Below are 25414 nucleotides of genomic sequence, written 5' to 3'. Positions count from 1 at the left end.
GCACTCAGACTCTTTCATCTTCCCATATATAGAAAAGCACTGAAATCATTAACTTGAGATGTTTGTTTTTTGTAATTAGTCATGTTTTTATATTGGACAACATGCTTTTTTTTTTTTTTTTTTTTTCAGCCAAAGCTCCTATATATCCTGGCTCCTCTCTTACCACTTTTCAACACTTTCTCAGAGGTATCTGAGAGGCTTTTTCCCAGGCTTTGGTCCTCAGTAAGCTCCCTATATAAAACATAACTCATAATTTTTAGGCTTTTCTATTCTTTTCTTTTTCTTTTTCTTTTTTTTTTTTTTTACAGTTCACAGCTGTGATGTTCTTGTGAGACATCCAAGTGGAAGTATGACATAATAGTTGAATGCAAATATCTAGACCTCAGAGTAGATAGCTGATCTGGAGACAAACATTTAGAAGTTGTCAGAATTTATATTGTACTTGAAGCCATGAAAATGAATATAAACATCTAATGAAAAAGTATAGTGAGAATTGAATGTCCAGGACCTAATACTGGAGAACTCTCCTATTTAGAGACCCAACAGAAAAGGATCATCCAGCAAATTCCCAGAAAGACATATACACTAGGAGGGTATGATGTTAAGAAAAGCAAAAAAGAAAGCATTTCAAGAAAGAAGTTTTAAACTGTATGAAACTCTGCTGACAAGTTTTATAATGTTAGGACAAAAGACTTGTGATAACTTGGGATTTTGATGGTCTCCTGCATTGCAGGAAGATTCTTTACTATCTGAACTACCAGTGAAGCCCTTTTGGAAGCCAGCAGAGACCTTTTGGCAAAAATAATTTTGGTGGAACAGTGAGGGCAGAATCCAAATTGTAGGTAAGTGGAACTGATAAACTGACACAATGTGTGAAGATAACTTAAGTGTGCTCAGTCATAGTGATAATAACAATATCATCTTATAAATACGAAGACTTTTAAATTTATATTATTATTTAATCTTTATAACAAAACAGCCCTGAAAGATAAGTCCTGTAACCTCTTTCTAAAAAAAAAAAAAAAAGAATACTGAGTAATCATTTAAATGTCTGAGATTAGAAAGCTCATCTGGAATGAAGTTGTGATTAGCAACCAGGTCTTCGGATTTCAATTTTAGTACTCCTTTCCCCTCAAGAAGAATGGGGTAAAATTGGCCAAATCAGAATATCTCCATTATATCACAGAAGAAAAACTACAAAGACATGTTCTATTGATAGTGGGCCAGGCACTCATTTACCTGAAGCATATCATGGCAATTTTATCAGTATCTAAGAAATATATATATATATATATATATATATATATATATATATATAGTACTTTTGCTCTTTTCTCCCCAATGGGTCTTAATTCTCAAACAAAATTTAAATTTCTGCAAATATTTTCACCACTAGATGGTACTAGAATAACATGAGAAGTTCTCCATTGTACAATTTGTCTACAACTGCAATCATCCAACAATATCCCTCCAAAACACCTGCTGCTACTGCTGCTAAATCGCTTCAGTCGTGTCCGACTCTGTGCGACCCCATAGACGGCAGCCCATCAGGCTCCACCTTCCCTGTGATTCTCCAGGCAAGAACACTGGAGCGGGTTGCCACTTCCTTCTCCAATGCATAAAAGTGAAAAGTGAAAGTGAAGTCGCTCAGTCGTGTCCAGCTCTTAGCGACCCCATGGACTGCAGACTACCAGGCTCCTCCGTCCATGGGATTTAAGTCCCCAGTTAGGGTCCTAAATAGATTATAGTACTAATCAATGGGAAAATGTAAATGTCAAATGATGAAGTCTCTAGGAGTAAGATGCATTTGAATACTTGGAGGAAATGTAAAATCAAAGGAGAATATTAGAGAGCTTGCCTGGTGACTCAGACAGTAAAGAGTCTGCCTACAATGCAGAAGGTCCAGGTTCAAATCCTGGGTCGGGAAGATCTCCTGGAGAAGGGAATGGCAACCCACTCCAATATTCTTGCCTGGAGAATTCCATGGACAGAAGAGCCCAGTTAGCCCCAGGCCATGGGGTTGCAAAGAGCCAAACATGACAGAGTGACTAACATTTCATTTCATTTCATGACGATTATTGATAAAGTATCAGAGATATTAAGGAAGAATTCCAAAACATATAGGAATTGTCAGTTTATTCTTTAAAATGACTTTGTATTTTGAAGTAGCATTGTGCTACCTGACACATATTAAAGTGAAAATCAGTTAATCAGAAAAAAGCACAATTTGATTTGGGACAGGTTTAATAAAATTCATTAAGTTTTAAATGAAATTTATAAATGCTCAATCTTAGTCATTTACAAACAAAATGAAACATTCAAAGCCTACGGAATTATCTCACCCATTCTAGAGATATAATTTTAAAGGGAAGCCTGCCAAATTCATATCTTCTGACTTGTCTTCTCCCACTACACACACACACACACACACACACACACACACACATCCACCATCATTATTCTAGTTAAAACATTTTAGCCAAAATTTGAAATACTATCTCATTAAGTTGCTTAATAGGTTTTTAGATATTTTTTTTTCAATATTCTTTTGGCCAGCTGTATAAAATCAAACTGTAGTAAATTGGGGATTAAAGAGAATAATGATATGGACAGGATAAAGAGAAAATTCAAGAGAAAAGCTTCTTTAGAATTAAATTCTTAAAGCATTTCATTTATTTCCTCCTCTGCACTCAACCCCAACCTTACCTTTTAAAGTAGCTAAAATGCAAGTTTTACTTGTTGTAAAACTATTGGTGTCAGCTACTTAAATAAATGGTACCTTCATCCATTCCCCTATTGCTTTAAAAAGAAATATCTCAGCTTCGGCAAATGTTCTGTTTAAGTTATGGTAAAGCCTATTTCACATGCTATAATTGTCTCTCCTAAATATAATGCAGTTCAAGACCTAGAAAAAGAATGTTGGACTATTCATATCCATGTAAGTGGAAGATTTCAAATTGTACTATTTTGTTTTGTTTACCTGAACAATAACAGTAAAGAGGATAACAACTGTGGTTGCTGCAATGAAGAGCTTCTTTCTGGAAAACTCTGGGAGCAGAAAAACAAGGGAGAAACAGATTGCTCCCCTCAGACCTCCATAGGCTATAATAAATTGGTCCTTTCTGGTGACTGTATTCACATGACATTTGTTCACGAAGAAAGTCAGCACAAGAACTCCTAAATTTTTCAATAAGAAGAATACTTGAGTAATTAATCAACAGAAGGAAATGCTACAAATATAATAGTGTTAAACTAGATTGAAATTCTAAGGATTTGTAATGAATAATTTAAAAGTCTAAATGAGCTAAACTATTAAAAGATTTATTTCCTCAGAGAGCTTTCTTTAAACAGCTACATTTTATATTGTTTATGTTTTGCTTTTTCCTTTGATTCTTTTCATTTTTTTAGAATGAAAGCAGTGCATTTCTCTTCTTTAGGCCTATGTGGACTAATCCGGGGCATTCTGCAAATGTAGTCTCTACAAACAGAATATAACATTTCTCTTCAGTCTTATAAATGCTAGTGAGTAGACCCAACTAGTGAACTAAATGTTAAGTAATGTGACCTGTGTTGGTTTTAATCTTTAATGAGCTAGGATTCCATATTCCTCAAGGCTTCAAAAACAAGATTTTTTTTTTCCCCTGTCACCCAGAATCTAGAGTTCTGAGATTCAAGTCTCAGCCAAAGATTTTTACTTCTCACATTTGTTGGTAGTCTCAAAAAGTAGCCTTAAGCACAAGAGAAGTATTTTCTCATGTGCCAGTACTATTTGAAGGGCGCCAGTTAAACTTTTGTCCCACAGATTTTACTCCTAGTGATTATGTTTTGAGTATCTTATTGTGAATGAGTTTAGCAGATAATTTACCTCAAGACCAAAAAGGCAAAATTCCTTGCCAAGTGGGCTGAAAGTAGGGATTCTTACACAAAATTTGAGCTGAAATAAGTTGGCCAGCAGAAAATTTAGCCAAAATTGATTTGTTTGGAAAAAATATCATATCCTCTTCATTGTAGTATGGTATCGGCAATTTGGAGAGCCATGGGTGTAGTCTTGCAGCCTCTGTATATGACTAAGAATCTTGGTTCATTTTTCTGTTTTTAAAAACATTTTAATTCAATCAATATATTTTAAACAGTGCCAGAAAATGAAAGCATAGTCAAATTATTAGAGCAGTCATAATTAAAATAAATGAGAACTAAGTCCACTGAAAGTATAAGATCTTTTAATTATCTTTTAAAAACCGTCTCTTTAGCTCTTTTAATTTTCTTTCATATTACTATAAAAGTAAAGGTAGCTTTTAGAGAAAAATACAAATATGCAAAGGCAGCATATAGCACCTATATTCCCACCCATCCAGAGAAAATAATTCCTAACACTTTGGATAAAACCTTCCAAAGCCATACATGACTGTTTATATTATTATTATTTCTAATAATAACTATTTTATTGACACTTGAACATTTAATACATTCCAATGATGCCTAAATGTATGTAATAAAATTTCTAATCACTCTTATTCTGTATAGTTACCAGAATTCAAGACTAGTGACATTATATTTGAGGCCAAGTTATCATTTTGATTAAATAGAAATTCATCCAGCATATTTTGAGTCAAATTGCATTTTGGACAACTGAGGTGAATTGCTTCAGTCATATTGACATTGTCAGAATGCTGACTTTATAATTTTATTATTCATTCTATGTGGATTCCCAAACCAAAGGAATGAAAATATTCCACTGAAACCTTCCAATTTAACAGACTTACAAAAAATATACATCATTTAATATAGCTAAAATCCAAAGGGGGGAAAAATATGGCCTCCTATTGCCTGTATTTAGCTCATCTTTCCTCTGTCTATTTAGGCACAAAATTAACCTAAATCATGATGTCAAGGCTTAAAGGAAGTACAGATACTTCATTGATTTATGATAAAGATCTTTTCTTTTTCTCTTCTCATACCAGATGTCGCAATTTTCTACACATTATAATTTAGAAATAAAATGGTATTGGACAGAGGATTTGTTTCATCTCATGAATTTTCACACAAAGTTTCAAAAGGAAGGGGATATATGTATACCTATTGCTGATTCATGTTCAGGTTTGACAGAAAACAGCAAAATTCTGTAAAGCAATTATCCTTCAATAAAAAATTAATAAATTAAAAAAGATACATTTACAAATCTATAGAAATCCTGGTGTTCATCTTTAATGTTTGCTCTTACTAGGCCTTAAAATTTTACTACTCTTTTTTTTTCAATTAAATATAGTTGATTTATAGTGTTGTGTTATTTTCTATTGCACAGCAAAGTGGTTCACTTATACATATATATATTCTTTTTCATGTCCTTTTCCATTATGGTTTATTATAGGATATTGAATATAATTATCTGTACTATACAGTAGGATACTGTTGTTTATTTTATATATAGTAGTTTGTATCTGCTAATCCCAAACTCATGATTTATTCCTCTTCCCTCCCTTTTCCCCTTTGGTAACTATAGATCTCTTTCTATGTCTGTGAGTCTGTTTCATAAATAAGTTCATTTGTATCACATTTTAAATTCTACATTTAAGTGATATCATATGATATAAATTTAGTATGATATAAACATACTAAACTTGGTATGATAACCTCTAAGTCCATCCATGTTACTGCAAATAGTATTCATTCTCTTCTATGGCTGAGCAGTATTCCATTGTATACATGTACCAAATCTTCTTTATCCATCCATCTGTCAATAGACATTTATGTTGCTTCTATGTCTTGGCTATTATAAATAGTGCTGCAATGAACACTGGGGTGCATGTACCTTTTTGAATTATGGTTTTCTCCAGATATATGCCCAGGAGTGGGATTGCTGGATCATATGATAGCTTTGTTTTTAGATTTCTGAGGAAACTCCATATCATTCTCCATAGTAGATGTACCAATTTACATTCCCACCAAAAGTGAATGAGATTTCCCTTTTCTCAATCCCCTCTCCAGTATTTGTTATCTGTAGATTTTTAATGATGGTTATTTTCACCAATGTGAAATGCTATCTCATTGTAGTTTTGATTTGTATTTCTCTAATAATTAGCATCCACTGACTCAATGGACATGAATTTGAGCAAACTCAGGAAGATAGTGGAGAAAAGAGGAGCCTGGTGTGCTACAGTCCATGGGGTGGCAAAGAGTTGGACATGACTCAGCGACTGAACAACAATAATTAGCAATGTTGAGCATCTTTTCATGTGCCTATTGTCCATCTGTATGTCTTCTTTGGAGAAATGTCTGTTTATGTCTTCTGCCCATTTTTTGATTGAGTTGTTTTTTGTCATTGAGTTGTACAAGCTGTTTGCATATTTTGGAAATTAATCCCTTGTCAGTCACACCATTTGCAAATATTTTATCCCATTCCATAGACTGTCTTTTTGTTTTGCTTATGGTTTCTTTTGTTGTGCAAAAGCTTCTAAATTTGATTCAGTCCCATTCATTTATTTCTGCTTTTATTTCTATTGCTTTGGGAGACTGTAGGTCTTAACATTTTATAGGAAAACATTTTCAGTTATTCTTGGCATTTTTGTTTCCATCAGCTATTTTTTATAGCACATGAGCACAAAGTAGACTTGTTGTTCAATTTTATTTAAAAAGACATTTAGATTAAAATTAATATTTTATAATTCTAGTGAGATTTTCCAGTGGGCTCAGAATAAATTAGAAATTGCCTTCTGTGAACTTGCATAACATTTAGCTTATAGTTTCACTGTTAATGCCAACCTAAATATATTTCAATAGACAATAAAGCATACCCTGGCCAGTCTTATTATTCATTCTTAAAATTACAAGCAAATTCCCTAATGTCCCCCTTAGTGTTGCTAGGGTAATTTTCATAGTCTCCAAAGAAAGGTCTACAATGATTTTGTTCATGTGTTAAGGATGTGGAAAATAGAGATAGAAATGTCAAAAAATATGATAAACCATAAACTGCACTCCTATATACACTACAACGTGTAAGATTAAAGAGACAGCTCAGTTTAAGTAACAATGAAGCTGTGATGTTTTCAGGATGGAAAATATGCTTACATGTGTATTTCACTTCAGTACCAGTGGAGTATATTTTTTTAAAATGTAAACACTGGGTTAGAAGAGGGTTTGCATGCCTGCGTGGGTACTCAGTCATTTCCAACTCCTTGTGACCCCATGGACTGCAGCCAGCCAGCCAGGCTCCTCCATCTATGGAATTTTCCAGACAAGAACACTGGAGGGGGTTGCCATTTCCTGCTCCAGGGATCTTCCCTATCTACGGATCAAATTCAGGTCTTTTGCATCTCCTGCATTGGAGGCAGATCCTTTACCACTGGTGTCACCTGGAAAGCCCAATAATAGTAGTACTAAAGGCTAACGTTTACTGAGAATTTATGATGTACCAGGCTGTATGCTAAACTTTTTGAATACATTATATCATATAATTCTCACAATAGTTGGCAAAAGTTTATAGTGTCAACGATTCTCATTTTACAGTTAAGGACTGTTACTGCTAGCATGATTATATGATTTTTTTCAAAGTCAAAAGGCTATGTAGTGAAGCTAGAATTTGAACTCAGTCTGATTTTAGAGCCAGTTTCTTAACCTTGCTATTATGGAGCCCCTGCATAAGTGAAGAATAGAAAACAGTCTACTTATGAGAAGTAAAGCAAATAAAGCATATTGGAATTTTAAATTTCTTGTTTCTAATGCAATCTCAAAGCAAGCTGACACATTTTACATAAAAAAGCAATGTTCACCATACCTAATGCTCTCCAAATAAGACAGAAAATGACAGTGAAACAAATATAAGGCCAATTCCATTCATGGTTATTTCCAATGGTAGAAACACCAAGGAAGATGAAGATAAGAGTGTCACTAACACTGCTCCACATCTTCATGAAGTACTTGATAGTGGTATGGGATTTCTGAGAAATGTTAGCTTCCACATAGCGTTTCATGCTCATAGCACAGGCAATAATTCTAAAGAAGAGGAAAAAAATGTGTAAGCAAATATTTGCATTTAACTTTAAGGGAAAGTGATCACACAAATGTTGTTGAGGACTAAATTAGGATCTCTGTTACTCTAGATGCCTTACTCCATTCCAGAACATTAAAAAAAAAAAATGCCATTTCCTCAGAATTTATACAATAACATTTCTAAGACAATCAAACGCTTAATTTTCAAAATAAATGACAGCTTCTGTGTCCTTTTGTGTGCTGAGAATAATGTGTCTGCTTTATCATCTTTAACATTGTCTAATAAGTCAGTCATTCAGTGTTTAGTCACTCAGTTTTGTCCGGCTCTTTGCAATGCCATGGACCCTAGCCTACTAGGCTCCTCTGTCCATGGGATTCTCCAGGCAAGAATACTGGAGTGGGTAGCCACTCCCTTCTGCAGGGGATCTTCCTGTCCCAGGGCTCAGACCCAGGTCGCCATCATTGCAGGCAAATTCTTTGTAGTCTGAGCCACCAGGGAAGCCCATTGCCTAATCAGTCTTCTTTAAATAGGGTTGCACTGACAGGTTCTAATAATTAGTTGGCAGCAAATATGCTAAGAGGCAAGGGCTAATATGAGAAATAACACATACTTGTAGCCTCTAAAGCACTACTGTTATAAATAAAGCAATTTTTGATAGTCAGGGAGGAGTGTTTTACTGTTTTATTCGATTCACTATGCTTTCAAGATTATGTTGTTATATTCCTGTTGAATAATATTTTCCAAGCCTTACTGTAGAGTATTTCGTTGCACCTTTCAATCCACCAAAATGATTTATTGCCTTCCCACTGTTATTCATTTAAGGGTCAGATATTTAGATATTTTCTTAACAACTGGGGAGCAGGGAAGGGAGAAAAACACTGTATATGAGATGAGCAATAACCTATTGCCACCCCATGATAAATTATTTTTAAATTACTCTCTGCTGAAGACGTGGGGAGGAGTGATAGATATGCACACAACTGCATGAATTTTAGAGAAGAAACATGTTCTACTACCTCTAATACAACCTTTCAAAATGCAAAACTCCCAGAAAATGGCTCACATTAAAAGCCTTAAGGGTAAGAATGCCAAACTGGGAATCTGAGATGCAGTCAGAGAAGAATATGGGTCAGCTTTGTAGATCTACATTTTTGCTCAGGACTAGTCCAGACTACACAAGCAATAATAAATCTTGTGATACTCAAGGTATAAAAACCATCAGCTGCTAATCCTTAGTTTAAACCAATCTACACTGAAAATGGTCAAAGGATTACCATACAAATAACACAAAGTAGTAGGTAAAGCAGTGTTGAGCAAGGATCTAGATGTATAGATATACATTATTTTTCTATTATATATATATATATATATATATATATATATATATATATAACTGAATCACTTTGCGGTACACTTAAAACTAACATAATATTGTAAATGTACTATACTCCAATAATATTTTTAAACATTTCAGCTTTGGTTAAACCTGCACTCACAAAGGAGAGTTTAAAAGACTGATTCACCTTCAGCTCCCTTAATATCAGTAATAACTGATTGACATTTCTACTTATAGTTACCACAAGCCCTCTTGGATTGCTTCAGCCAGATTAAACTCAGGGAATTCAGTTAGAGGCACACTGATTTAAGATAGTTAATGATTTAAAATGCCAGTAAGTGTAGCTAATATATGTATGTGCTTATTTTGTGGCAACTATGTCTTACAGGTATTTTATCTATTTTATCTCAGTTAATTTTCACAATATTTATGATAGACATTGTTACTATTGCTATGTCACAGGTGAATGAGGCCAGGAGAAATTAAATAACTTTCTCAAGATCACTTGGCTTGAAAGTAGCAGCTCTGGGACTGAATCTAATCAGTCTCTAGAGCTCATGTCCTTGACCACCTTGATATATATTTTAAATATACACAATATATTTCATTTGTGTGAATGATGATCAATGTTTTTTTAAGTGTGACATATTTAATCAACATGATGTTTTACTTTTCCATTTGTTTTAGAAGTTGGTTACCTTTCTTACTGACTTGCTTTTTATTTTTCTATCATTAATTGGGTATTGAAATACTCTGACATTCAGCATCAGCCCAATATAAACCCCTCTTTTTTTTTTTTTTTAAGAAACAATATTAACTGTTTCACTTTGAAAGAAATAGAATAAGAAGCTTCTCTGACTTTTCATTTCTTTTCTCCTCACAACAGCTTACATAAAAACCAATACAATATTGTAAAGTTAAAAAATAAAATAAAAAAAAATTTTCAGTTCATAATTTCAATTTTTGAAGAGATAATTTCAAAGTATTTATTATACTTAAAATCAAGTATTGTTACCAACATATGTTGGTTTTCTCTTTCAAGTTGCATTTTTCTCTCTAGTCAATTTAGTTCTAAAGAGATGTCTTTCCTGCCATTGTTATCTAATGTTCCTTCCTTCTTCTCTAAATAATTTTGGATTTTTTTCCAGAAACTGGAAGAGTTCCATGATGAAGTTCAGTGTTCTAGGCCAACAGTTTTTAATGTTTTTAATTGCTCTATTTTCATTTTACTCTCAACTACTTTAGGTAAATAGGCTTGGTCAACTAGTAAATTACCAGCCTTTTAAAATGTAATAGACAACTATCTGCTCTCAATCTTTTGTAGGATTTTCCTTTCAGTTATAGTTCTTTGGGCAAATTTTGAAGGCAAAAACTGAGTTCCTGTATAAGTGTAGGTGTCTCATGAATGACCAGTTTTATTTGGCTATTGAAAATTTATTTATTTTTTATATTTTAAAACAATTCCTGGATAATATTTGAAATATCTAAAATAATTGGGAATCAAAAGCTTTAAGTGAACTGTCAAGTGCTAATTAAACTCAAGAGAATGTATTCCCTTAATACTTTCACTATGTTTAATAATTTTTTCTAAAAATAGCATTTGGTTACTTGATAAGTATCATAAATTTCTTGTTTTCCAACCTGTTACATGCAGGTTTTATTCTCATATCCTATTCTGTTAAAAAAAAAAAAAAAGAAAGAAAGAAAAGAAAGCAGCTCAGTAGCCACAAATGTCCATTCTTGTGGGTCAATTTGTGATTCTTTGAGAGAAATAGAATAATGAAAATCTCAGAGAGTAAGATTTACATAGAGGATGAGCTGAAATCCCTGAAATACTACATGCTGTCTGGTGTCTTTTGGCACAAGAGAGTTCTTCATTTGCATCTTTGATTATCTTAGGCTTGGTAACTAATTAAAATATTACCCAGAATATATTATTGCCAACTTACACACACTATGACCACATCTAAAGCAATTCACAGTTAATAAACTGCTTAATATTTACTGAGAGGTATGGTGCATTGTGTGATTTTCACCCCAAACAAGTCCCTACTCTAAATCACTTTATGATCTTAAGAAAAAAAAAAAAAAGCCACTCTGACAGTACATATATTAAGTTAGAAATACAATTTGCATATAAATTAATTATTTTTAAAGATAAATTGTATTTTTCTTTCTTGTCTGTCTTCTACCATGTTATTGTTCAGTCACTCAGTCATGTCTGACTCTTTGTGACCCCATGGGCTGCAGCACAACAACCTTCCCTGTCTTTCATCATCTCCTGGAGCTTGCTCAAACTCATGTCCATTGAGTTAGTGATGCCATTCAACCATCTCAACCTCTGTCGTCCCCTCTCCTCCTTCCTTTAATCTTTCCCAACATCAGGGTCTTTTCCAATGAGTCAGTTATATGCATGAGGTGGCTAAAGTCATGGAGCTTCAGCTTCAGCATCAGTACCTCCAATGTATATTAAGGGTTTATTTTCTTTAGGATTGATTGGTTTGATCCCCTTGCAGTCCAAGGGACTCTCAAGAGTCTTCTCCAACACCACAGTTCAAAAGCATCAGTTCTTTGGTGCTCAGTCTTCCTTATGGTCCAACTCTCACATTCATACTTGACTACTGTAAAAGTCATGGCTTTGACTATATGGACCTTTGTCAGCAAAGTAATGGCTCTGCTTTCTAATGTGTTAAACAAGATGGCAGGGTAGAAGGATGTGTGCTAATCTTCTTCATTGAAGACTCCAAAATTGCAGCTCACTGCTGAACAACCTTTTACAAAATGTTGGGTCCCACCAAAAAAAAAAGATAACCCATGTCCAAGGGCAAAGGAGAAGTGCCAAGAAGATGGTAGGAGGGGTGACATAGCATTTAGAATCAAACTCCATATCCACCAGAGATGTTCAGAGGGCTCAAACAAAACCTTATGAACACCAGGACGCAAGGACCCCACAAGAGACTCATTCAGACATGCCCTTGAGAGGGTAACAGTCAGGAAGGCCAGGGGTCTCCAAACGGAGGGAATAGCCTGCAAGTGTCACATTTTTATCTCTCTTAAGCAGCAGGAGGAAACAAACTAGTGATATTTTTTTCCTTTTCCATACAAATTTAAAAAGAGGTTTTACTGTGTTGCCATAATGACACCTGGTTTCACCTGAAGTTAACTATTCTCAAACCTAGAGATAATCAATGCATTTCTCTTATAGCAATGTTTACCTTAAGCTATGCTAATATACTATGCATTTACCCCAAACTCTGTCTTCAAGTTGGTTCTGCCTCTTGGCTCAGAACCTACTTGACAAACCAGTATGTTATATTCAGATATTGTTCCCCTAATCTATGTAAATTAAACTATTTGTATGGTGATCTGCCCTTCTTCAAGATTCAAGTTAATCATTTTCTGGCCCAGATGAACCATTTGGTGCCAAGATAATCCCAAAATGCATCTTATGGGTGAGGGGCTTGGTGCCATTCTGAGTTTTAAGACATTCCTTTCTTTCATTAACAGACTGCTAGTGAAAATATAACATCCACCTGAAGACTAGCAGGGGGGTACTCTTTCTGCCCCCTTCTGACGACTATGTCAGAAGTTTTCTCTATCTCCTTTATACTTTAATAAAACTTTATTCCACAAAAGCTCTGAGTGATCAAGCCTCGTCTCTGGCCCTGGATTGAATTCTTCTCCTCTGGGGGCCAAGAATCCTGGTGTCTCTGCGTGATTCAACAACAACCTTTCACCCTTGAGTGTTTAAGTGTCTCTTGCAGAGGCATGGGTCAGCAGTGGCCTGGCACAGGGACAGGGGCACTGGCTGCAGCAGATCTGGAAGGCATGGTGTGTGAGCCCCACCATAGAGCCCCTGAGCAGACAACCCACAAACTGGAGAACAATTACATCACTTAAGTTTTGTTGTGAAATTTCTAGGGCCCACAATAGATTTCCCAACCTGGGGATCTGGCAAAGGGACTGAGAAGCCCCAGGGAATTTGACTTTGAAGGCCAGTGGGATTTGATTACAGAATGTTCAGAGGACTGGGGAAACAGACTCTTAGAGGGCACAAACAAAACATTGTGCACACCAGGACCCAGGAGAAAGGAGCAGTGACCCCACAAGAGACTGAGCTTGGCTTGCCTATGAGTGTCCAGGAGTCTCCAGCAGTGGCATGGGTTGACAGAGGACTGCCGTGGGGTCAGGGGCACTGAATACAACAGTCCTGGCATAATACCTCTTGAAGGAGGTATTACTGCCATTGCGCCTACCATAGTTTGGCCTCAGGCAAAACTACAGGGAGGGAACACAGCCCCACCCAGCAACAGAAAATTGGATTAAAGATTTACTAATCATGGCCATGCCCATCAGACCCAGACACAGATTCACCCACAGCCAGTCCCTGCCATCAGGAAGCTTCCACAAGCGTCTTATCTTTATCCATCAGAAGACAGACAGAATGGAAACAACAATTAAAGAAAACTAACTAAACTGATTGCTTTGATTATAGCCTTGTCTGATTTAATGAAATTATGCCATGCCATGTAGGGCCCTAAGATAGATGGGTCATGGTGGAGAGTTCTGACAAAACATGGTCCACTGGAGAAGGGAATGGTAAACCACTCCAGTATTCTTGCCTTGAGGACCCCATGAACAGGATGAAAAGGCAAAAAGATATGTCACTGAGAGATGAACTCCCTAGGTCAGTAAGTGCCCAATATGCTACTGGTGCCCAATATGCTACTGGAGAAGAGTGGAGAAATAACCCCAGAAAGAATGAAGGGATGGAGGCAAAGCAAAAACCACACCCAGTTGTGGATGTGACTGGTGGTAGAAATAAAGTCCAATTCTGTAAAGAACAATATTGCGTAGGAACCTGGGATCTTAAGTCCATGAAGCACAGTAAATTGGAAGTGGTCAAACAGGAGATGGCAAAAGTGAACATCAACATTTTAGGATTCAGTGAATTAAAATGAACCAGAATGGGTGAATTTATCTAATGACATTATATCTATTACTGTGGGCAGGAATCCCTTAGAAAAAATGAGTAGCCCTCATAGTCAACAAAAGAGTCTGAAATGCAGTACTTGGGTCTAATCTCAAAAATGACAGAATGATATTTGTTCATTTCAAAGGCAAACCATTCAGTATCACAGCAATCCAAGTCTATGCCCCAACCACTAATGCCAAAAAAGCTGAAGTTGAATGGTTTTATGAAAATCTATGAGACTTTCTAGAACTAACAACAACAAAAGATGTCCTTTTCTTCATATGGGACTGGAAGGTAACAGTAGGAAATCAAGAGGTACCTGGAGTAGCAGGCAAGTTTGTCCTTGGAAATGAAGCAGGGCAAAGGCTAACAGAGTTTTGCCAAGAGAATGAACTGGTCATAGCAAACACTCGCTTCCAACAACACAAGAGAAGACTCTACATATGGACATCAGCAGAAAGTAAAAACAATCAGATTATTTATATTATTTGCAGCCGAAAATGGAGAATCTCTACACTGTCAGCCAAAACAAGACAGGGAGCTGACAACAGCTCAGATCATGAACTCCTTATTGCAAAATTCAGACTTAAATTGAAGAAAGTATGGGAAATGACTAGGCCATTCAGGTATGAACTAAATCAAATTCCTTCTGATTATACAGTGGAAGTGACAAACAGATTCAAGGGATTAGATCTGATAGACAGAGTGCCTGGAGAACTATGGACAGAGGTTCGTGACATTGTACAGGATGTGGTGATCAAGACCATACCCCAAAAAAATAAATGCAAAAAGGCAAAATAGTTGTCTGAGGAGGCCTTACAAAGAGCTGAGTAAAGAAGAGAAGTGAAAGGCAAAGGAGAAAAGGAAAGATAAACCCATATGAATGCAGATTTCCAAAGAATAACAAAGAGAGACAAGAAAGCCTTTTTAAGTGAACAATGCAAATAAATAGAGGAAAACAAGAGATCTCTTCAAGAAAATTGGAGATACCAAGGGAACATTTCATGCAAAAGTGGGCACAATAAAGGACAGAAACAGTAAGGACATAACAGAAGCAGAAGATATTAAGAAGAGTGGACAAGAATACACAGAAAAATTCTTCAAAATTATCTCAATGACTCAGAGAACCCAATGGTGTGATCACTCACCTAGCATCAGACATCTTGGAGTATGAAGTCAAGTGGGCCTTAGGAAGCATCACTATGAGCAAAATTAGTGAAAATGATGGAATTTAAGCTGGGCTATTTCAAATCCTAAAAGATGATGCTGTGAAAGTGCTTCACTGAATATGCCAGAACATTTGGAAAACTCAGCAGTGGCCACAGGACTGGGAATGGTCAATTGAAATTCCAATCCCAAAGAAAACCAATGCCAAAGAATATTCGAACTACCACACGATTGCTCTCATTTCACATGCTAGCAAGGCCATGCTCAAAATGCTTCAAGCTAAGCTTCAATAGTATGTGGAATGAGAACTTACAGATATACAATCCGGATTTAGAAAAGACAGAGGAACCAGAGATCAAATTGCCAACATTCGTTGGATCATAGAAAAAGCAAGAGAATTCCAGAAAAACATCCATCTACTTCTGCTTCGTTGAGTACACTTAAGCCTTTGACTGTGTGGATCACAACTGTGGGAAATTCTTAAAGAGATGGGAATACCAGACCACCTTACCTGCCTCCTTCAAAACCTGTATGCAGGTCAAGAAGCAACAGTGAGAATCAGACATCAAATGTCAGACTGGTTCCAAATTGTAAAAAGAGTACATCAAGGCTGTATATTATCACCCTGCTTGTTTAACTTACATGCAGAGTACATCATGAGAAATGCCGAGCTGGATGAAGCACAAGTTGGAATCAAGATTTACAGGAGAAATATCAATAACCTCAGATATGCAGATGACAACATCCTAATGGCAGAAAATGAAGAGGAATTAAAGAGCCTCTTGAAGAATATTAAAGAGAAGAGTGAAAAAGTTGGCTTAAAATTCAACATTCAAAAAAATAAAGATCATGGCATCCAGTCCCATCACTTCATAACAAATAGACGAGGAAACAAGGGAAACAGTGGCAGGCTTTATTTTCTTGGGCTCCAAAATCACTGTGGACAGTGATTAAAGCCATGAAATTAAAAGACACTTATTACTTGGAAAAAACTATGCACACCTAGACAGTATATTAAAAAACAGAGATATTACTTTGCCTACAAACGTCCATATAGTCAAGTGTTAGTTGCTCAGTCATGTCCGACTCTTTGCAATCCCACAGACTGTAGTTTCCCAGTGCACAAAAAAAGTTATGTTTACTTTGTACTGCAACCTATTACATATGCAACACTATTATTTCTGAAAATCAATTGTACATACCTTAATTTTAAAAGCTGGTATTGCTAAAAATGCTAGCCATCAACTGAGCCTTCAGTGAGTTGTAATATTTCTGTTAGTGGAGAGTTCAAAATATTATAAGAATTACCAAAATGTGACACAGAGACATGAAGTGAGCAAATGCTATTAGATCAATGGTGCTGATAGACTTGCCCAGTGCAGGATTGTCACAAACCTTCAATTTGTAAAATATGCAATAACTGCAAAGTGCAATACAGTGAAGCACAATAAAATGAGATATGCCTTCACTAGACTCAAACAATTTCAGGTATGTTTTATTTCTTACACTCTGCATACCTTATGATTTCCCTTTACATAACAAACTCTATATGGGGCAATAGTAAATTGCTATAAAATTGTTATAACTATTTACCTCTTTATGTAATGACTAGGACTAGAATTTAAAATCTAAAACTTGTATCAGAAAAGAACCCTGTCAAATCTTTACCGGTAATAATCAGATATGGTTCCTGTAGTTCTCCATGCAAAACAAATGAAGCCTGCCTACATAAACTACATTTGTGTTCTTGTAGTTTGGTACTCCTCAAAAGCTAATTTGGCAATGATTTGCATCTACTTTATAAAGTTTCCTATCCCTATTTCTTTGATTTATTTTCCCTTCACTATCAGCTGTCACCCAACAGACTTTTGGTCACCCCTTTTTACTCTTTATTTCTATTTTCACTATAAAACTCCAAAGTTTTCTTTCAGCAAAATATTTTAAAAAGAGAGAGGAATAGTATTTTTTGAAGTACAGAAACTTAGTAATAAAGTTCTAACAATAGTTTTAAAAAATACTATGACAAGGATTTTAAAGAAAGAACAGTGTTTTCTTTTTTTTAGATCACTTATTACACTATTAATTTCAATCACTTATCTGCTTTCACCCTTACTATATACAGTATTGAAGTATCAGCAAGCTCTAACAATTAAAAGGGAATTTTATCTTTGTACACAAATTGTGTATGTAACACCCAGCACTGTAACTTGGGTTACTAGGCGCTTAATTTAACTGTCAAATTGTAAGAAGCTCTTTGCAAACAAAACAAAACAAAACAAAACAAAACAAGAAAAAACAGATTTTTGCAAGGAGTAGCTCTTTGCAAGAGTTCCTTTGTTTCATCACTTTAGTAGCTATATTTTAACTCAGCTTTTATACCAGGTGCCTCCCTACTTCATTAATCTCTGTCCCAAGCATATCTCCCAAATCTTTTGATCACATAATGCCTTACTTATTTGTTGATTCTTTTCTTAGACTGAAAAATAAAATGAAGAATTAACTGATTAGTAGACTTTTTCCCCAGTTACTGTATGAATGAGATAGCATCTAAAGAAAGATCACACAGAGTCAGCAAGTCTGCACACAGTGAAAGGTGATGAAGGTTCTGATCCCATCCTGAAATGATTAACTGTGATTAGCTTCCCCTTTAAAAACGTTCATGACTAGAGTAGAATCTTTGGAATGGGTTCTGGGACACAAGTCTGCCTTCTACCCAGGTTGCCAGCCTCCTGAATAGAGTGAACTTTCCTTTCCAACCAACACTTGTGTCCCCAGTACTGGCTTTCAAGATGTAAGCAGCTGAACCTGAGTTTGGTAACAAAAGATTTAATGAGTAGCTGGTTTAAAATTGTCTTCACTATTTAAGAAGTTAATATGAATCCGAAACTATGCTCAGTGTTATGTGGCAGCTTGGATGGGAGGGGAGTTTTGGGGAGAATGCATACATGTGAATGCATGGCTAGGCCCCTTCACTGTTCACCTAAAACTATCGCATTGTTAATTGGCTATACCACAATACAAAGTTTAAAAAAAGAATCTGCAATATCAAGTGGCATTAAAGATTAAAAGAAATTATTATGGAAAGCAAAACAAGGAAGCAGGCAGGGAATGCTACAGGCTCTAGGTCTTCAGTGCTGAGAGAGTCATGAAGCCAGCCTCCTCTTCTACCTTTTCTACCCTCCAGCACTGAGAATATAGGAGCTCATAAATACTTGTCTGCTTTTTTTTTTTTTTTTTTTTAATTAAAGTGTGTCTCGGGGACAATGAAAAAAGTTTGACTGGAATTCATTTTAACCTGAGAGAGCCCTCACTCGATGTGACTGTTTACACTTCAGTCCCAATGCAGTATTCAGTAATGAAGTTAAGTGAAATCATAGTATGCCTTTATGAAAAGTATTTGATATACTAATTGATTCAACTATATCTAAAAGCATCTTTATGTATCAAGAACCAATCAAAACCAATAATTCTTTGTTTCCATAAGCTTCTATAATAAAATGTTGGGGAAATATCTTCTTGATGGTTTCATAATAATGCTAAAATTTATAAAATATATAGAAATTAAATCATCTTTGAAAGAATGAAATGCAAAAATTGTACTTTATCACAAAACAAAATATTTCAAATGGCTTGTGAAAATTCTCTTTAGTCTCATCCTAGTATATAAAAAGCAAAAGAAATAATTATCTTTAATGATCTGGCTATTATTCCTACAACAATCTCTCTTTTGCCTTTTAACTGTAATGTCATACTGTATTTGATATGGTTTGATATTTAGGTAACAGTTACAAAATTACCAGCCTTCATCCACTATTTATTGTTTCACATCTTAGAGTTGTCACTCCAAGAGCACAAAAATGACAACTGAACCTTTTAATAGAATATTATGGCTTTTGGTCTCAAGAAGGTGATTACAAAACAGGTTGAAGCAAAAAAAAAAAAAAAAAAAAACTGGCTGAATGTGAATATATTTAATATTGCTGAACTGTACACTTAAAATAGTTAAGATAGTAAATATTATATTATGTAATTTTTGCCACAATTAACTTTTTTTTTAATTGGCTGAACTTTGTGTAGAATCATTTTCTCTAGGAACCCTTTTTTTTTTTTTTAACTCATTCAAATATGAAGGATAAATCAAAAGCTTTACAGACAAGCAAAAGCTGAGAGAATTCAGCACCACCAAACCAGCTCTCTAACAAATGCTAAAGGATATTCTCTAGACAGGAGACACAAAAACGGTGTATAAACTCGAACCCAAAACAATAAAGTAAATGGCAATGGGATCATACTTATCAATAATTATCTAGGAACTCTTTAAAAGTAGACGAGACTCTGATTTGTTGAGATAACTTAGTTATACTCTTGTGTGAAAAATTCAAATATGTAATCATACGCACATTTCTTGGTCTTTCTGGACATCGATTTCCTCAGCTGAAAAATGAGGGGGTTATATTAAATTATCTTTAAGTTTCCTTCTAGCTGTAAAGTTTGTTTTCATTTTATACATTTTTTTTTAATTTTGAAGAAGAATAAATAGGAAGTGCATTTCACTCTGAAAAGTGGACAGAACAAGCATCGACTATTATCGGTAGATAACTAAAATCAGATAAAACTCTGAATGTATGGTTGCTATACTGATACATTAAGCAATAAATGTAGCAATTAATGCTTTACATGTAAATCATTTCATTAATTTGAAAAGAGTGAGGAAATGAGAATTTTTGTGCTTTTATACGAGTGAAGTTTTAATATTTGAATGGATTTAGACTTTCAATCAATGTAAAGTGTATACTATTTTGTCCTATTCAAATCTAATTTTAATCAGGTTGCTGTTACATCTTAACTTGAGAAGATAAAAAAACATCATAACAACAGGTTTAAGCCCATTGCTCCACTGTACCCCCTGTAAATGTCAGCAGTTGCATTGGGTTGTAATTCTTAGATAATTCTTAAATAATTCAATTTAAGTAAAATTAAAAAAACAATGTACTAGTGAAGTATAAAATTTGCCTAGTATAACAAGTTATAATAAGCCCAGTGTTTTTCAGTGTATGGAGAAAAGAAAGCTGTCATGGCTTAGAAAGAAATGACCTTTATACGTCTTTGCAGAGAGAAGCCAGTCTATACTGGTGAAAGACCTCCATTATGTTATACTCAACCTGAATACAGTCCTGGCCCCATTGTCCTGAAAGAAATAGAACCAGCCTGTTCCATCATTAAAACTAACCCTTTCCCTTCTTTATAGTGGATTTCTTATCATGCTTTTTAAATGCCATAATACATAGGAAAAAAAAAAAAAACCTGGAAGAATGTCCACCAGAATGTTGCTTATGGTTATCTTTGCATATTTGGTTAGAATTTTTTTTTTAATTTTGTCAATTTTGTGAATATTTTGCAATGAATAAGAATAATTTATAAGAAAAAAAAAATGAAACCACTTTCCAAAGTTACATAGTGTAACTCATACACAGCTAGCAACACTATAAGTTACCAGTTCCATGTGTGTCTGGCCTAAAGAGAAAATCTGGTAGGCAGAAATGAGTATGATTTCTTCTCATTACAGTTAATAGAGTATAAGGCTCACATATTCTCAAGGATGAAGAGAAAACAGAATACAACAATATAATATACCATTTACTGAGCTCTTGTCATGGACCAGGTACTTTGTTAAGCCCTTTACATCTAATTTTTAATACAACACAGTCACAGAGCTATTAAGTATTAATAGTAGACCTGAGACTTCACCCAAATCTGTTTAATTTCAAACACTATGGTCTTAATCACTATCCTATGCTACCTATTGTCCTCCATCTTTACCTCAGTTGAAAAAAACAAATTACCCTCATCATACTAAAATCATACTAAAAACAATTTAATTATAATGAATAGTGAGCTATATTTTCAAACACAAAAACATGAATATGTTAGTTTTACAATGACTATTTCATTTATTGAAATATATTCTGGAACCCTTTTATTCCAAAATCTCCAGAATTTATCTATCAAATAATAGTTGCTGTTTCTTGGACTGGATCTCAAAAATAATAAAAAATAAAAATAAATACAACACAAATTAAAAGAATAGAAACACAACTAGTAAATAATGATTATTTGTAACACAAAACCATGCTCTGTGTACTTTGCGTTTTCAAGGGACTAGACATGAGCAGGATACAAACTATCTACAAACATTCATTTATGAATGAAATGCATCTCAAAAGTCGATATTTAGAATTTGAAAGCATCAATGTTATGAATTACGGTTGTATTCACAGACCATCACACAAAATCTATTTAATCCAGAATATAGCTATTAGTAATAAGTGGTAGCAAACTGACTTATACATCCTGTGAGCTGGAGGTCCTGTAGTGCTGGGAGTGGAAGTTTTTCCTTTGGTTTTATTGGATGGAACGTTTTTTTTTTTTTTTTTTTTTTTTTTTTTTTAATTGTTGATTTATTTGTTTTAATTGGAGGCTAATTATTTTACAATAATGTACTGGCTTTTGCCATACATCGACATGAATCAGCCATGGGTGTACACGTGTCCCTCATCCTGAAATCCCTCCCACCTCCCTCCCCATCCCATCCCTCTGGGTTGTCCCAGTGCACTGGATTTGAGTGCCCTGTTTCATGCATCGGACTTTGGTCATCTATTTCACATATGGCAATATACACGTTTCAATGCTATTCTCTCAAATCATTCCACTCTTGCCTACTCCCACAGAGTAAAAAAGTCTGTTCTTTATATGTGTCTCTTTTGCTGTCTCACATATAGGATCATCATTACCATCTTTCTAAATTCCATATATATGTATTAATATATTGTATTGATGTTTCTCTTTCTGACTTACTTCACTCTGTATAATAAGCTCCAGTTTCATCTACCTCATTAGAACTGATTCAAATGTGTGTGTGTGTTTTTTTTTAATAGCTGAGTTAATATTCCATTGTGTATATGTGTCACAACTTTCTTATCCATTTATCTGCTGATGAACATGTCCTAGCTTCCATGTCCTAGCTATTGTAAACAGTGCTGTGATGAATATTGGGATACATGTGTCTCTTTCAATTCTGGTTTCCTCAGTGTGTATGCCCAGCAGTGGGATTGCTGGGTCATATGGCAGTTCTATTCCAATTTTTTTAAGGTATCTCCACACTGTTCTCCATAGTGGCTATACAAGTTTGCAATCCCACCAACAGTGTAAGAAGGTTCCCTTTTCTCCACACCCTCTCCAGTATTTATTGTTTGTAGACTTTTGGATAGCAGCCATTCTGACCGGTGTGAAATGATACCTCATTGTGGTTTTGATTTGCATTTCTCTGATAATGAGTGATGTTGAGCATCATTTCATGCTTGTTAGCCATCTGTATGTCTTCTTTGGAGAAATGTCTGTTTAGTTCTTTGGCCCATTTTGTTATTGGGTTGTTTATTTTTCTGGTATTGAGCTGCATGAGCTGCTTGTATATTTTTAAGATTAATTCCTTGTCAGCTGCTTCATTTGCTATTATTTTCTCCCATTCTGAAAGCTGTCTTTTCACCTTGTTTTACAGTGTCCTTCACTCTGTAAAAGCTTTCAAGTTTAATTATGTCAATTTCTTTATTTTTGCTTTTATTTCCATTATTCTTGGAGGTGAGTCATAGAGGATCTTGCTGTGATTTATGTTACAGTGTTATGAGAGTGTTTTGCCTATGTTTTCCTCTGGAAGTTTTGTAGTTTCTGGTCTTACATTTAGATCTTTAATCCATTTTGAGGCTACAGTCCATGAGGTCACAGAGTCAGACACCACTGAGCAACAAACACTTTCACTTTTTAAGGCATTGGGGTCTGCAGTCAGACAGATGTGTGAGTGAATCCCTGCTCTTAGAGTTGCCAGGGGGCATAACCTTAGGCAAATTAGTTAATCCTTCTAAATTTGAGTTTTCTGGTCTGTAAAATGGGCAAAATAAATGCCTAACTGATGCAATTGCCATGAGAATTAAACAAGAAAAGGTATGTAAAGCAATAAGCATAATGTCTGACATACTGGAAATGCTCAATGAATATTAGCTAATATTTGTGGGGGAGAAACATCTAAATGAGTGGCCATGACACAAGGCAGATGTGACTAGAGTTAAGACAAAGTTACAAATAAATTTCTATGAGTGATACTGTCTTCATGAAGAAGTGATTCAGGTCTTTAAGGAATTAGTATAATTTGAGCAACTTAAGATTTGTCGGAGGGGGATACATTGAGTAGGAACATTTATTTGATTGTACAAAACATTTTTTGATTATGTTTCTTTAGAAGAACTCATTAGTTTATGAGTACTTATTTTCTGAAAAAATCTTTTCCATAAAAAGTGTCACTCAAAAAGAATTTGCAATTTTGTAACTTTCATTTCTCATGACTTAGGTGGTTGGTCCTTTAGTTTTTTAGAGATTTATTGCTTAAATGTCACAGAGAATAAAAAAGTTTGATTTTTCAAAGCAATTCTTTTTAATTGCTTTGGCTTTCTGGATTGCTATGCAGGGTTATAATTCTTTAAAAGCAAATCTATTAGACTAATCACATGAATTTTTAAGGTTAAAGAATCACTATTAAAATTTAATTAAAGGGAAAACATTTAATTGACATCTTACATTTCTCAATTCACTTTAGATTTGTTTGATTTAAAGAGAAAATGTGATACAGCTGGAGGAGATATAGTTCCTTGCTGACTTTGTCAGGAGAATCCCATGGACAGAGGAATCTGGCAGGTTACAGTCCATAGGATCACAAAGAAAAGGGAAAATGAAAGTCACTCAGTCCTGTCCGACTCTCTGCGACGCCATGGACTATACAGTCTATGAAATTCTCCAGGCCAGAATACTGGAGTGGGGCCTTTCCTTTCATCAGGGGATCTTTCAGACCCAGGGATCGAGCCAGGTCTCCTGCTTTGCAGGCGGGTTCTTTACCAGCTGAGCCACAAGGGAAGTCCAAGAAAACTGGACTGGGTAGCCTATCACTTTTCCAGGGCATCTTCCAACCCAGGAATTGAACCGGGTCTCCTGCATTGTAGGTGGATTCTTTACCAACTGAGCTATCAGGGAAGCCCAGGGTCGTGAAGAGTCAGAAACAACTAAAACAACTTAGCACAGCACAGTACACAAGAGTTCCTGAACCACACTTTGAATATTTTAGGCCTATATTGGTTTCTCAGCAGGTAAAGACTCTTCCTACCAAAGCAGGAGACATAAGAGACGTAGTTTCAACCCCTGGCTTGGGAAGGTCCCCAAAGATCTCCCTGGGTCGGATGACTACTGCCATTCAAGGGAAGAAAGGAATGGCTACTTCCTCCAGTACATGGACAGAAGTGCCTATGGGGCTATAGTCTATGGGTGGTCACAAAAGTCAAACATGAATGGGTGACTAACACTCTCTTCACTTCATATCACTGTGAAGTATTTCACAACATGAAAACACATTTTCTAAAAAAAAAAACAAAAACAACACATTTTCTTAGGCTATTTTAGTCCCTTTGTGCAGAAGTCACAGCAATGCATAAACTCTTGAAGTCATGCATGGGTAAAAATCTAACACATAAATAAGATGTAAAAATAAAAATCATAGATAATTTCCAAGTCTTTTCTCTCTTAATATAATTAGCCTTGTTGATGAACTCAATAAAATTTCTCAGTCTTTAAGACTAAACTGAATTTTAAAGGTTTGAATATTGATTGCCTTATGAGTAAAAGAGTTTCTTAGTAGGTAAATTCTAGAATAAAATGTCATGTCTGTCATCGACTCTTTACAGATCTTTAGGGAATTAATTTTACTTTCCTCCTTAAGTATGAGATACTTAAAGCCATTTTCTCACTTCCTTGATCCATTTCTCTATAGGTCAGGTTGTTTATGAGTCATAAAAACATGATCAATACAAGTACTTTCTTTTACAGAAGTGGTTTCATGATGTCTCATCCAAAA

At 35.1% G+C, this 25414-nt stretch overlaps 1 protein-coding gene across 1 annotated transcript in view; it reads right to left on the bottom strand.

Annotated features, from left to right (window-relative positions):
• Positions 1-25414, bottom strand: part of LOC102404920 (sodium/hydrogen exchanger 2-like) — a 61226-nt gene that overhangs the window by 24390 nt on the left and 11422 nt on the right. The window contains exons 4-5 of the mRNA XM_044936482.2: positions 7772-7989; positions 2981-3177 (exon numbers count right to left, since the gene is read on the bottom strand). Coding sequence (XP_044792417.2) covers positions 2981-3177; positions 7772-7989 — 415 coding nt within the window. The remainder of the gene's footprint in view (positions 1-2980; positions 3178-7771; positions 7990-25414) is intronic.

This window comes from Bubalus bubalis, chromosome X, assembly GCF_019923935.1.
Source record: "Bubalus bubalis isolate 160015118507 breed Murrah chromosome X, NDDB_SH_1, whole genome shotgun sequence".
Classification (NCBI taxonomy): domain Eukaryota; kingdom Metazoa; phylum Chordata; class Mammalia; order Artiodactyla; family Bovidae; genus Bubalus; species Bubalus bubalis.
The sequence above is the reverse complement of the archived record's forward strand: the minus strand, read 5'-3'. Positions and strand labels throughout refer to the sequence as shown.